The sequence below is a fragment of the Theropithecus gelada genome, chromosome 16 (assembly GCF_003255815.1).
Source record: "Theropithecus gelada isolate Dixy chromosome 16, Tgel_1.0, whole genome shotgun sequence".
Classification (NCBI taxonomy): Eukaryota; Metazoa; Chordata; class Mammalia; order Primates; family Cercopithecidae; genus Theropithecus; species Theropithecus gelada.
In genome coordinates, this window is record NC_037684.1 from 32,719,490 (window position 1) to 32,734,576 (window position 15,087).

The 15,087-nt window shown below is 45.2% G+C and overlaps 1 protein-coding gene across 5 annotated transcripts in view; it reads right to left on the reverse strand.

The window, feature by feature from the left end:
* Positions 1-902: 902 nt before the first annotated feature.
* Positions 903-15,087, reverse strand: part of GPATCH8 (G-patch domain containing 8) — a 106,390-nt gene continuing 92,205 nt past the window's right edge. For all 5 annotated transcript variants that reach the window (XM_025362044.1, XM_025362042.1, XM_025362043.1 and 2 more), the window contains 2 exons: positions 11,440-11,570; positions 903-7,134 (listed from right to left, as the gene is read on the reverse strand). In XM_025362044.1, the coding sequence (XP_025217829.1) occupies positions 3,252-7,134; positions 11,440-11,570 (4,014 nt within the window). In that variant the 3' untranslated portion in view covers positions 903-3,251. The remainder of the gene's footprint in view (positions 7,135-11,439; positions 11,571-15,087) is intronic.

Consider the following 15,087-nt stretch of genomic DNA (forward strand, 5'->3'; position numbering starts at 1 on the left):
TGATATGGAAGAGTAGGGGTTTTATCTTCTCAGTAACAATTAGGCCATATTTCCTTATACCAAGTAGAGGTGCTCAAACATTGTAGTGGTATCAAAGGGCTAGGAGAGTAACTGAAGACTGGCACAAAGAACTCCACCTGGAGGATGAAAGTCTGGCAGATGATTCTTGTCATCTTAGTGCCCTTAAAGTAGTCCAAAATCCTAAAATTCAAAGCCAGAAATTCCACACCCATTTAGTAGGCACCTAGATATACACCATATATTCTACTACACACAGACTATATACCTAAAATGGAAGGAAATCTTTCCTCTTGTGGGAAAGAGGAAGTGGAAAGGAGGTATACATTCCAATACATCTACCTACAACTGAGAGAAATTAACTACTATTACCTCCTCCCACACCATCATCTTTCCTCTCTTTGCATAGCCTGAGCTTTCAGAAGCACAACTGCAAACATCTCATACTGGTTCACAGGAATCTATTCCTTGGTCACTTCAAACAAGATGTTATTTATTTTTTTTTTATTTTTATTTTTTTTGAGACGGAGTCTCGCTCTGTTGCCCAGGCTGGAGTGCAGTGGCCGGATCTCGGCTCACTGCAAGCTCCGCCTCCCGGGTTTACACCATTCTCCTGCCTCAGCCTCCCGAGTAGCTGGGATGACAGGCGCCCGCCACTTCGCCCGGCTAGTTTTTTGTATTTTTTTAGTAGAGACGGGGTTTCAGAGTGTTAGCCAGGATGGTCTTGATCTCCCGACCTCGTGATCCACCCGTCTCGGCCTCCCAAAGTGCTGGGATTACAGGCTTGAGACACCGCGCCCGGCAAACAAGATGTTATTTATAACCCACACCTCCAACCCTACCCAACTTTGAGTGGATGGGGCAAAAATTACGACAGACTCTGCTAAGTTTCCACAAATCATTGGTTTATTAGAAAGTTCCTTTCCCTCATTTTACAGCATATATATCTCTATCATATGTGATAAAGTTAAATACAATCTGTTATGCTTGTAAGTAAGGATAGGTTATTTTGTTTTTTTTTTTTTAAGTTTTAAAATCACTATTCTGGAAGTTAAAGAAAATGCCCCGAGGAAGGTAAAGAGGCAGCCAGAGTATGGCTCAATCTACAAGCTAATGGGAAGCAGCACAAAAATATTAATACTGTATTATTTATTTACATGGGCTGAAAGCAAAGAAAAATGAGTCCCTTCACTTACACAGATGATTTCGTTTTTCCAGTGCCAGTTATACAAGAAGTGATGCTTCTGAATCAGACAAGGAGCACTGAACAGGTAGGAGGGTGGGAGGGCAGTCAAGAGTGCGCTTGCCTGCCACTTTCTTTTCATAAACTTAACACTTTTCTGAGAATTTGAGAAGGCAGGAACACAGAGCCCTGGTCCAGATAAGTATGGTTTTTCTTGTCAAGTGACCAACCAACCAATTCTAGCCACAGGAATAGTTAGGAAAATGCCAAAGAGGGAATTGTTAACCTCATCAAAGGAGATGGGACCTGCAATACAAGCCCCTTTGGGTCAGTGTGTTAATTGGGGCTGAGAGCCTGGGTGAAAGGCAAGAAGAGGGGCAAAAGAGGCTGAGGTGGTAATTCCTCTTGTCAGTGTCATAGGAGAAAAGAAACAAGGAACGTTTACTGTTTAAACTGAGCTGGGCAGAGGGCATGGAAACTATGAAGCAAAATAATCTGAAGTATCTGTAAGTGTGCTCACCTCCCAACAAAAGGAAAAAGCCTGTCCCAACTCATCCTCCAGCCTACTTCTACTTCAGTTTCTACCAACCCAAAAGGCACATTAAAAAAAAAAAAAAAATTGTCAGAGGGGGCTAAGTACTAGGAAGGCAAATGGACTGACTGCCTTGAACAAGGTACCCAGGGAAACCCAGGAATTCCCCCCAGACAATCACCAAATCTCACTGCTTCCAGACAATAAAGCTGTTGAGTCCCCTCCTCCTCTGTGGGGTCCACCTGTTTCTCCGTGTAAAACAGCAAAAGTACATGAGGGAGACTGTTAAAGATGAGTATCCCTCAGAAGCCCCCGGCTGACTGCTGCCCATTAGCTCAAAAATCCCAATACTGGGGGCACTACTTACTGCAAATTACTTAACATTTTGTCCCAGCAAAAAATGTTTTAACATTTTATAGTTCATAACTTCAAAAAATACATAAGCTTGGTAAAATATACATGCTTAGTCAGTTTTGCATCTAGCAGAAAACAAATATTTTATTTTTTGTTTTCATTTTATAACCTTTAAAGTTTCTTAATTCAACTAGGGCAAACATATTTACACAAAGCCACCAGAACGAGGATCACTTAAAGAGCTGGATGTAAAAAATATTATTGCAGTATACTACAAATATGGAACCTTTTTTATATGAGCTACAAAAAGCAGCATTTACGTTTATAGAGTTCAGTGCAATTTTTTACATTAAAAAAATCCTATAAATTAAGAAGGAAACATCAACACAACAGAAGAAAATATACCCTTCACTTCAGACACATGAGCTCCTCTCCGGGAAAGCACATGGGCAACTCTATGTTCCACACAGCTTTTATTCATGATAGGATCTTCTTTTCTGGGATATGGAGATGCCTCTTCTGGGATGAGGGACACCAGGATAATAGTGCCAAATGTGTGGCTCCGTTGATGTGGGAACTGGATGGAATTGCAGCCTGAGTTATATCAGGTTCCAGGTGAGACTCTTTCCACCTCACCTGGGATAACATAACGTCACCAAGGATGTCAAAGACACTACCCCAAAGTGGTGGCACTTCCACCACTAGAACAGCTTGGCCTTCCCTGTGGCGCTGAGAAGGCAAGACCAGATGGGCCCACAGCAAGTGCTTTGGTGACAACCCACTGGCCAGAGAGGAGGAAAATGTTTTAAAATTTATAGAAGGGAAGAGCAGAGGAAAAAAGCAGAGGGAGGAGGGGATTATCTAAACTTGACAGTTTGGAGATGTTGCTGCAGAGGGGTGGGTAGCACTTACTGGTGTTCCCTAGCTTAGAAACACAGGAGAGGGAGGGACAAATTGAGAGGAGGACAGGAAAAAGAAATCCCTGATAGTAAACTGAAAGCAAACTTCAAATCTAAACCCACCCCTGTGAGCCAAAACTCAATTCTTTGGCTGTCAGACACTGCCCATCCCAGCTTCTACTTGCTGGTATTAATAGCTCAACAGCCCCAAGGGAACATTTATGGGTCTCCTCCCCTGGCCCTACCTAGGATCCCATCCCCCAACTCATGTGCCATGGCTGGGAGGATGTTGCAGGTCCTGACCTGAGAAGATGGGGTGAAGTAGTGGGTGAAGGTGGAGGGCAGTGGCAGCTGCTGCAGCAGGCCGTGGGGCAAGTAGGGTGGGGTAGAGGGCAGCATGTGGGACGGGATGAAAGGTGAAAGGCCCAGGATGGATGGCTGAGGCGGGAATGATGTGGATGGGATGGCTAGCGAGAAAGGTGGCAGGGTGGCCAGGGATGATTGAGTGAGTGAGGTGGGACAAGGAAATGGGGGTCAGATGGGGCTGGGGAATATGATGCACCTGGGCAAGTGGTTGGGGATGGGGGTGGGGGTGAATGCCAATGGCGGCAGCAGCTGCGGCAGCATGATGTTGTAGGATGGCATGCTGAACAGTTGTGATGGAGGTGGCAGAGGCTGTAGCTGGCTGCTGAATGTGGATAGGTTGCAGGGCTGGTGTGGCTGGGGCCAGGGCAGCTGAGGCTGGAAAGGCCTTTACTTGCTTGGCCAGAAGCTGCTGCTGGATGTGTTGCTGAGCAGCCTGCTGGAGCTTGCTGTACTTCTCCATCTCCTCAGGGGTGAAGGTGATGGGCTGGCTCTCCAGGGGGGCCAGTGAAGCATCCTCAGCCCCATCTGTTGACTCAATACTAGGATCCCCACTGGGAGGTGCATAACTGGGGAAATGCTCAAGGTCTGGTGCTATCGGCAGCAAGCTGGATTCCACAGGGCCTGGTTGACTGCTGCTATCCAGGGACTCCAGGGTGTCCCCATCACTGGGGTCGGGGAGGTAGTTATGGGAGATGGTTGGGTCCCCAGGGTAGCAGTCAGTGTGTGCTGGGGTGCCTAGTGGAGCCACAGGGTGATCAGCAGTAGCTTCTTCAGACTTTGGCTCTTCTGGGGGTGGGTCTAATAAGGGGCCAGTTGTTTCCTCTGAAGGGAACTGATGCCCAAATAGGGCATCACTACTCCCTGAGGGCCCCTCTTCTGTCTCTGACTGTTCTTGCTCTTCCCCCCTTTCCAAGCCAGACTCTTCACATTTCTTATTGGGCTTTCGGGTAGCTGGGAGCTTCCCTATCAGTGGAAGGACAGGCTTATTGCCAAGAGATGGGGGGAGCTTGGGCCCAAAGTAACCTTGTGGGGGGTCCTTGAGCTTGGGCCCAGCTTTATTAGGGGTGGCCTGCACCTCCTCACTCACACTAGGTTTCCTCTCCACTTTCCTTGACTGAATCTTCTCCAGTAGCAGTTTGGCAGTAACAGAGTTCTTGTCTTCAGGACTGCAGTCACTTTCTGACCCTCTTCCTGTGCCAATGTTGCTGTTCTGGGAAGGTGGACCTGTTGCTTTACTGTCATCTCCTCTGCCATCATCTTTCTTCCCAGGACCTTCTCCCCGGCCTGATCGGAAATAGTGGGGGGACTGGGAGCGGTAGATCTTAGAACGAATGAAGTCCCGACGCCCAGAATGCCTCTCCTCAGGGCTCTCATGACCCCATGATCCCTTCCTGGAGCCTGATCTTTGGGAAGGACTCCTGGTGCTGCGACTGCGGTCCCGGCTATAGCTCCGGCTCCGTTGCCAGCTGTGGGCTGTGGTGCTACGGCTTCTTCGCTTGCTCCGACTACGACTACAACTGCTGCTTCGGCTGCGGCCCCGGGATCTTGAGCGCTCTCTGGTATGACTCCGAGATCGGCTTCGGGACTGGCTGCAACTGAGGCTATAGTCATCGTCAGAAGATGAGTATTTGTGCCGTTTTGATCGATGTTTGGAGCTGGCATAGTCTGAGTCATCCGAGTCGTGGGAGCGCTTGGAGTGCCTTCGTGATCTGTCGCTGTAGTCACTGTAGCTGTCATCTGAGTAACTGTGCTGTCTACTATAGCAGCTCTGGTCTGAAGAGGCATCTGAGCTACTTGAGTAAGAACGCCGGGAAGAACGATGTGAGGAATGGCGCCGGCCTGACCTTGAGCGGCTGCGGGAATGCTCACTGCCTGAATCTTCTTCTTCTTCCTCACTGTACTGGGATGGAGACTTCTGGTGCAGTCGGTGTGAGGAAGCATCATCACTATCCTCATCTCCACTACTGGGTTGGCTCCGATGGCTAGACCGGCTGCTCCGTTTGGTGCCTGCTCTTCGCTGGCAGGATGAAGGCGGAAGTTCACCTTTGTGTTTCCTCCCACTATGGTCTTGGGAGCTGCTACCACCCCCACCTTCCTCCTTTTTGCCACTGCTCCCCTCTTCAGCTGGGAGGGATCTCCGCTGGGAGTCATCTTGAGCTCGTCGCCGCCTTCTTGGAGGTGCAGGACTGCCACTCCCAGGGGGTTCTGGTTTGGGTCCTCGTTCAGAATCTGCTGGGGCTGATGACTTCTTATTCTTTCGTTTTCGTTTCTTGCGCTTCTTAGACTTCTCCCCCGACTCTGCCTTAGAGCTTTTCTCTTCTGTGTCACCCTTGTGTTTACGTTTGTGTTTGCTGGATTTTTTGTGCTTCTTTTTCTTTTTGTGCCGGTGGGACTTCCCAGATCGTTCTTTCTTGCTGGGAAGGCTTCTCCCTGTGTCTTCTGTCTCAGACCCATGGCTACCCCCAGGCTCCTGCTTGTTCAGGCTACTACAGGCAGACCCTGAAGCAGATGCATCCATTCTGCCTCCTGAAGAACGTACTATTTTCTCTCCGCCCACTTCCTTGTTTTTATTTGGCTCACCAGGATCTAGGCCTTGGAGATGGTCCTTTGAGGAGCTTCCTATATCCTTTGGTTTTTCTGTCCCTTTAGTTCTGGCATCTTTGTTCCTTGAAAGTTTAAAGTCAAAATATAAAGGGTTACAACTGTATGAAATGGAGGGTTCTGCCTTGGTGAAAATTAATAGTTCTGATGGCCACTGGAGGGCAGTGCTTTCATCTTTGCTCAAAACTGGGAAGAAGGGACCAGTAGGATGTTTGGGTCCTTCTTGGCTTTCTTTCCCTGCTGGGGTGGCCAGAGAGGTTTCTTTAGAAGAGTTGGACTCACACGTTTGGGTCTCTGAAACCTTCTGACTATGACTCTCTAAACTCTGATCACTTACATCCCCTCCTAAGGCCTTCTTTGCCTCAGTTTTGCTTGCTGGTTCTGAGGGCTCAGTCATGCTGGTTTCCTTCGGCTGCTCAGAGACTTCACTAACTGTCTTTTCTGCTCCTTGGCTTGCTGCCGCCTTGATGCAGCTTTTAGGCTTGGGAGAACTGCCTTTTTTACTCTCTGGGGCATTCTTTGGGTGTGTACTATTATCACCTTCCATTTGTTCACTGGCTCTCATAAAAAGTAGGAAGGGAAAATTAGGTTTTACTTTGCAGTGTGCTGGGGGGATGTAGTGGTAATATTCCGGCTCTGTAGCCCCAGCTCCTTCTTCTCGCTTCATCCTTTTTAATTTGGATAATGTTGAGGCAAGGGACCCTCCATCCTGAGGGTCTTCATCCTCCTTTTTACCATCAAGATTACTGCTCCCATCAGAGTCTCCTACCTTCTGCAGTCCTTGGTCAGAACCCTTCTCATCAGGTTTTGTTCCATCTTCAGAGGTCCCTTCCTCCGCGTGGTCCTTGAAAACTGATGCTATTGATTCGAGTTTGACAGGCGCCTTCTTGGCAAAAGAAAATGACACTCCCAATTTTTGCAATGGGGTCCCCAGATTATTCTTAATGCCAAAGCTGATGCCTTGGGAGGCTAACCCAGGAGCCTGGGCCAGTCCAGTGGTATTAGTGATTTGTACTGCAGTGAAAGGGCCTCCTTTATCTGTGGAAAATTCAGATCCCAGGCCACAAGAAGCAGTGGCACCTGTGCCACTATTTGTAGCTGATTCATCTTTATCATCTTCTCCACCTTCTTCATCTATAGCCACTGTGGTTGGTTTGAACATGGGACCACTTCCAGGTGCACTACATGACATTTTAGAAAAATAAAAAGCAAAGAAAAAGCAGGTTTAGGACTACATTCCATAAACCTTATAAAATACTAATCTCTTATATCCTATCATTCATTATAGGTAGGTCTCAAAGACAGTGAGTGGTGGTCATATTCCCTAGTCCTATACTAACAAACGCGACTTTCTCAGAGGAGGTTAGGCAAAGACTCATTCTGTTAACCTGCCAAATTCCCAGGGCCAGCCAGTTATTACTGTTTTTTCTTAAGCTGTCTAAAGTACAAAAAGCTGGGTGTGGTGGCTCACACCTGTAATCCCAGCACTTTGGGAGGCCAAGGTGGACAGATTGCTTGAGGTCAGGAGTTCATAACCAGCCTGGCCAACATGGTGAAACCCTGTCTCTACTAAAAATACAAAAATTAGCTGGGCATGGTAGCACGCACCTGTAATCCCAGCTACTTGGGAGGCTGAGGCAGGAGAATCACTCTAACCTGGGAGATGGAGGTTGCAGTGAGCCGAGATCACACCACTGTACTCCAGCCTGGGTGACAGAGCAAGACTCCCTCTCAAAAAAAATAAAATAAAATAAAGTACAGGCCGGGCGCGGTGGCTCATGCCTGTAATTCTAGCACTTTGGGAGGCCAAGGCGGACAGATTGCTTGAGCTCAGGAGTTCGCAACCAGCCTGACCAACATGGTGAAATCCCATCTCTACTAAAAATACAAAAATTAGCTGGGCTTGGTGGCGCACGCCTGTAATCCCAGCTACTCAGGAGGCTGAGGCAGGAGAATCTCTTGAACCTGGGAGGCAGAGGTTGCAGTGAGCTGAGATCACACCACCGCACTCCAGCCTGGGTGACAGAGCGAGACTCTGTCTCAAAAAAAAAAAAAAAGTTCATAAAGTAAGACTTATGTTACGACTGAAGTAGCGCATCGTTACTATATTTCAGATCTCATTTCTTATTTTATCATTCTATCCATTAGTATGTTATCTAATGTATGGCTGTACATGTATTCACATCGGTTTTATTTCATTCTATTAAAGAGAAACTCTTGCTGGGCAAGGGTGGCTCACATCTGTAATCTCAGTGATTCAGGAGGCTGAGGTGGGAGGATTGCTTGAGGCCAAGATATCAAGACCAGTCTGGGCAACATAGTGAGACCCCACCTCTAAAAAAAAAAAAAAAAATTAAAATTTCCCCATGCTTTCAAATTTCATTTTTTAAAAATGTGTATATTCTGAGTTAAACACAGAAACTTCCACTGTGCTACTTATGGCAGTCTGTGGTCAGTATGTCTATCATATAAACTAAAAAGTCCATGCCTGTCTCCTGGGTACCATAACAAGCATTTGCTTTGGTTTTGTGGCAGTTTCTGGGCATTCAGTACTACGGTCATAATGTTACCTGAGCACTTTCATCTTTGACAAAAGGAATATTAAGGAGCCTCAATAGTTTTAAACTGATGATCTTGCCTGAAAGTTTTATTTTTTTGAGGTGGGGTCTAACTGTGTTGCCCAGGCTGGAGTGAAGTGGCATGATCATAGCTCATTGCAGTCTCAAACTTCTGGCTCAATCCTCCCACCTCAGCCGCCTGAGTAGCTATGACTACAGGTGCACATCACTATGCTGGCTAATTTTATTTATTTATTTGAGACAGTGTCACTGTGTTGCCCAGGCTGGAGTGCAGTGGTGCGATCTTGGCTCACTGCAACCTCCACCTCCCGGGTTCAGGTGATTCTCCTCCCTCAGCCTTGCAAGTAGCTGCGACTACAGGCATGCACCACCACACCCAGCTAATTTTTGTATTTTTAGTAGAGACGGGCTTCACCACGTTGGCCAGGATGGTCTTGATCTCTTGGCCTTGTGATCTGCCCACCTCAGCCTCCCAAAGTGCTGTGATTACAGGCATGAGCCACTGCGCTCAGCCCATGCTGGCAGATTTTAAAAAACCATTTGTAGAGACAGAGTCTTGCTATGTTGACCAGATTGGTCTTGAGCACCTGGCTTCAAGTGATCCTCTGGCCTCTGCCTCAAAAAGTACTGGGATTACAGATGTGAGCCATTGTGCATCTGGCCTGCAATTTTTGTAGTGTGTACACTATACAGTGTACACTATATCCTTAAATTCCAAATCAAGAACTAAACAGAATCAGATACCTATTTGTATGATGTCCTTGTTATCCAAACCCTAGCTAATAGCTATCCTCAACTCAGGGACAAGTATATTCAGACAATGTGTAATCTCTTTTTTTTTTTCCTCTCTCCCAAGCCGGAGTTTTGCTCTTGTTGCCCAGGCTGGAGTGCAATGGTGCAATCTTGGCTCACTGTAACCTCCGCCTCCCGGGTTCAGGCGATTCTCCTACCTCAGCCTCCTTAGTAGCTGGGATTACAGGCGTGCGCCACCATGCCCAGCTAATTTTTGTATTTTTAGTAGAGACGGAGTTTCACCATGTAGGTCAGGCTGGTCTCAAGCTCCTGACCTCAGGTGATCCACCTACCCCAGCCTCCCAAAGTGCTGGGATTACAGGCGTGAGCCACCGTGCCCCACCAATGTGTAATCTCTTGCTATCTAAACTGTTGCTACTGGAAAATGAGAACTCAACAGATTTGGAGAGCAAGAAATACTTACACTGTGTTATGAAACCTACTCCACAGCAAACAAATAAAAAACGACCCCCAGGGCCAAACTGAATAAAAAGGGGATTCTGTTTTTTTGAGACAGGGTCTTGCTCTATCACCCAGGCTGGAGTGCAGTGGTGCGATCACAGCTCACTGCAGCCTTGATCTCCCAGGCTCAAGAGATTCTTCCACCTCAGGCTTCTGAGTAGCTGGGGCTACAGGCATGTGCCACCATACTCAGCTAATTTTTAAGATTTTTTTTTTTTTTTTTTTTTTTTTTTTTAGAGACAGGGTCTTCCTATGTTGCCCTGGCTGGTCTTGAGTTCCTGGGTTCAAGAGATCCTCTTGCTTTGGCCTCCCAAAGTGCTGGGATTACAGGTGTGAGTCACTATGCCCAGCATGTGCTTTTTAATATAAATGTTAGAAAATGGGAATAATTGTAATAGCGTCATCATTTACTGATTTCTTGAGCATCTCTGATGTGCTAGGCATCCCTTCAAGCATTTCCAAGGTAATAACTCAATCATTCCTCATAACAACTCTAAGTTGTTCTTATCTCTATCTTACAGATAAGGAAACTGAGGCATAGAGTTTAAATATAATTTCATTACGTCACATAAATAGTAAGAAAAATATGGCCTCAAAAATACACATACTTAATCAGTATATTATACAAGTATATAGATATGCTTTTAGTTTGAAAGAAGGATCTATTAAACATTTTAAGGAACTGGAGGACATTATGTTAAGTAAAATAACCCAGAAACAGAAAATTAAACACTGCAGGTTGTCACACATATGTGGAAGCTAAAAAAAAAAAAAGTTGATCTCATAGAATTAAAAAGTAGAACAGAGATGGATATGGTAATTACCTTGATCTGATCACTATATGTGTTGAAACATTACATATACGTTGAAACATTACTAAGCAACCCATGAATATGTACAATTATTATTTGTCAATTAATAAAAACTGAAGGTTTATAATTTTTTTTTTTGAGATGGAGTTTCACTCATGTTGCCCAGGCTGGAGTGCAATGGCACGATCTTGGCTCGGCACAACCTCTGCCTCCCAGGTTCAAGCCATTCTCCTGCCTCAGCCTCCCTAGTAGCGGGGATTACAGGCATGTGCCACCATGCCTGGCTAATTTTGTATTTTTAGTAGAGACAGGGTTTCTCCACGTTGGTCAGGCTGGTCTTGAACTCCCAACCTCAGGTGATCCGCCCGCCTCAGCCTCTGAAAGTGCTGGGATTACAGGTGTGAGCCACCGCGCCTGGCCACTTTTTTTTGTTTTTTTTTTTTGAGATGGAGTCTCCCGCTGTCACCCAGGCTGGAGTCCAGTGGTGCAATCTCGGCTCACTGCAAGCTCTGCCTCTCGGGTTCACGCCATTCTCCTGCCTCAGCCTCCAGAGTAGCTGGGACTACAGGCACCTGCCACCACGATCGGCTAATTTTTTGTATTTTTAGTAGAGATGGGGTTTCACTGTGTTAGCCAGGATGGTCTCAATCTCCTGACCTTGTGATCTGCCCGTCTCAGTCTCCCAAAGTGCTGGGATTACAGGGGTAAGCCACTGCGCCTGGCCCAAGGTTTATAATTCTTAAATCTTAATTTAAATTTTAAATTATAATCTGAAATCTATAATTTAAAACTTTAAGGATTATAATTATCTGTAGAACCCTCTGATAAAAAATATCCTCACCATTCAGCTTGTTTTCTCTGCTCTGCCAACTCATGGAGCCGCCGAAGGGCTTTTTCCTGTTTTTTCTCATCCTTGCGGGATCTTGAAGAGACATTTCGAGCAAACTCTCTCTGCTTGAGATCTTTTAATCTCTGGGTTAAAAGAAAGAAAGATACAGAGGGTGGATGATTTACAGTAACTTGGGAATCAGAAAGCAAAGCCTTTAGGACATGACCCTCAACCAACAGTCATAGTATTAGTGTAGAACACATTATCATATTCTCTTATGGCAACTGAAAACACAATGGCTGATTACTTTGGGTATAGCACTTGCAGTATCTACACTTCTAATTAGGACAGCATATCATTTGCTTTATTAGGCAAAATAAAATGATCTCAAATGCAACAAGCAAATTTTAGAACACTGGGAGGAAAGAAAGGGACCTGCTCCTCCAGGATGCAAAACTAGACAAACAGAACATGAGATAAATTGTAATAACACAAGCCAAAGAGAACAGAAAGGGGTTAGGCTAGTACAGAAAGTTACCCAGGTGTAAGATCTTGAAAAGCAATGTACAGCTTACATGGGGGGTTATTTGAATTAGAACAAATAGAAAGCATACTTTTATTTCACCATAAAAAGGTGTCATTTTTTTTTCCAGCATGAATAGAGGTTTCCCGTAACTATTAAATAAACCCGAGAGGTCTTCCAGCGCTAGCACGTTTAGAGCTCACCAGTCTGACCACTTTTATCTGGTCAGCCTGCTGAAAGTAGTATGTGAGGCTTTGCATTCCTTCATGGCCCTGAGAGGAATATCCAGGGGATGAGAAGGGAGAGCAGAGATAAGTCAAAGACTTTATTACTTAGAATCCAGATAACAGAATGGGTCTTTTATTTTCAGAAACTACTGTATAATTTTCCTTAAAAGAAATACAACCAAAAAAGAACAGTGTTATGACACACTGGTGACAGAACCCAGACATATCTATCTGCAATAAAGACAGAAATAAAATTATTTTCAAGACATTAGATAATAACAAGACACAAACAAAACAAAATATATACATTAGCCTATGCTTTTACAACAGCATTGGGAAAAGGAATTTGACCCAGTATAAAGTGGACATTGCTTTGTGGAAAGGCATGATGTTCAACAGACAGAGGAATTTTCTTACCTAGTATTTATGAAATGTGTTTTGAATCTTTTTAAATTGGGAGGGGGGAAGGGTAAAAAGACACACACAAAAAAAGATATACAGCTAAAGACACTAGTAGAAAAACTCACTCTTGTGATCTGGGCTCCCAAATTAGAAGGATTTGCTTTCAATACATCAGCTGAAAATGTCACATCACAAAGAAAAAAAAAGTAAAAAATAAAACAAGAGTGGAAGAGAAAAAAAAATAAAGCAAGCATTACTACACAAGCTCTCTTAGTGAATCTGTAAACTATTATACTGAACAATCAGGGACAAAGCCATCAACTCTAAAAGGGCTGGGGAGAAGGGAAGCACCTGTACAACATATATATGTGTACATACACACAGACTGACATAGTAATCCCACCTAGAAAAATGGAACTACCTGTATTTCTTCCAGAAAAATGGTTCCAGAACTTTGGAAAAGACCATTGTGGTACAAAAAGCAGTCCTGTTTCCATTAGCCCTTATTTTGGGGGAAGTTCAAGTAATGAACAGCTGGCAAAACTATTACTGCCCATAATTAAGAATTTTTTTTTTGAGACGAAGTCTCTGTTGTCCAGGCTGGAGTGCAGCGGCGCGATCTTGGCTCACTGTAGCCTCCGCCTCCCAGGTTTAAGCAATTCTCATGCCTCAGCCTCCCAAGTAGCTGGGATTACAGGCATGCACCCCTATGCTTGGCTAATTTTTATATGTTTAGTAGAGACGAGGTTTCACCATGTTGGCCAGGGTGGTCTTGAACTCCTGGTCCCAAGTGAACTACCTGCCTCGGCCTCCCAAAGTGCTGGGATTACAGGCATGAGCAACCACACCCAGCCCACAATTAAGACTTTTATAAAACCACTTCAAGATAAAGGATCAACTATTTTAAATAAATATGAATAAATATGAATTCTAATTTCATCCTCCTGAGGGGAATGGGGCAGAAAGAAAAGGCTTATCAGGCCTATTATATGATTACCTTTGGCCACAAACCTAGTTTTTTCTTCCCCAAACACGTAACAGGCTCTCTAACCAAGATTTATATAGAATATAATGTTCTTCTCATATCTGCCATTTTCTCTTTTTTTTTGAGACGGAGTTTTAATGTCGCCCAGGCTGGAGTGCAGTGGTGTGATCTTGGCTCACTGCAACCTCTGCCTCCCGGGTCCAAGCAATTCTCCTGCCTTAGCCTCCCGAATAGCTGGGACTACAGGTGCCTGTCACCACGCTCGGCTGAGTAGAGATGGGGTTTCCCCTTGTTGACCAGGCTGGTCTTCAATTCCTGACCTCAGGTGATCCGCCCACCTCGGCTTCCCAAAATGATGGGATTACAAGGCATAAGCCACTGCACCCGGCCTGCCATCTCTCTAGCCACCTGCTAAGACTGGAAAATTTCCCCATGCCATTTCCTCCCCTCTTACAAATATTTCATTACTTTTAGGAAGCATTTTTCAAACTACAAGACACTGTCCAAAAGAACAATCATTTAATCAAAGTATGGAGTCCTCAGGCTGAGTCAAGATTAGGCTTTCCATTCAGCAGCCACTTTGTACAACCCTGAAGTTGAAGGAACAGGACCATGTCCACATCATGCTGAAGACATCCTATCTCAAGTTCCTACCACAGGAACATGGTTGGAGGCAGAGACGGAAGAAGATAGGATGATGCAATAAAACGAATCTAAACTGCAGGCTCCGTCTGGGCAAACCTATCCTAAGAATATCCTACAAAGCTTAGGAAAGGCTCCCAATATCACATTTACAAATTTTACAGTCAAGTCTGTGGTCTCAAAAGCAGAACTGAGAACCCCAGAATTCTAACCCCAACTTTAAGAGACAGGACTCAGCAAACCCTATCAAACTGAGTATGTATACTTGTGGTTTCTCTCAGACGAGGACATTCTGTTCTGGCGACTTTTTTTTTTTTTTAAGAGACAAGGTCTCACTTTGTTGCCCAGGCGGGAGTGCTGGGGCTATTCACATGTGTGATTCCACTACTGATCAGCATGGGAGTTTTGACCTGCTCTGTTTCCGACCTGAACCGGTTCACTTCTCCTTAGGAAGCTTCGTTGGTCCCCCACTCCTGGGAGTTCATCACATGATGCCGAACTTAGTGCAGACACCCAATCAGCACAGCGCACTATAGCTCAGAACTCTCGGGCTCAAGTGATCCCACCAGCCTCAGCCTCCCAAGAAGCCAGGACTATAGGCATGCACCACTACGCCCAGCCAAGACATGGGTTATAAGGTTCATATTTTCCTTTACCTAGAATGCCTAACTCCAAGTGTCTCCTGTCTACTCAAGGTCAAACTAAATTCTTACAGTCTCCACTGATCCTTCAAAACAGGGGACTGTTCTTTCTGAACTGTCCCTAGTGGTGCTTTGTCATATCGTTCACCTAGCAGCTATTGTATTTTGTTCTCTGACCAGTTATTCCTGTCTTTTAAAAAGGCAGTATGTGTAAAGCTTCAGAGTCAGAAAGCTTGGGTT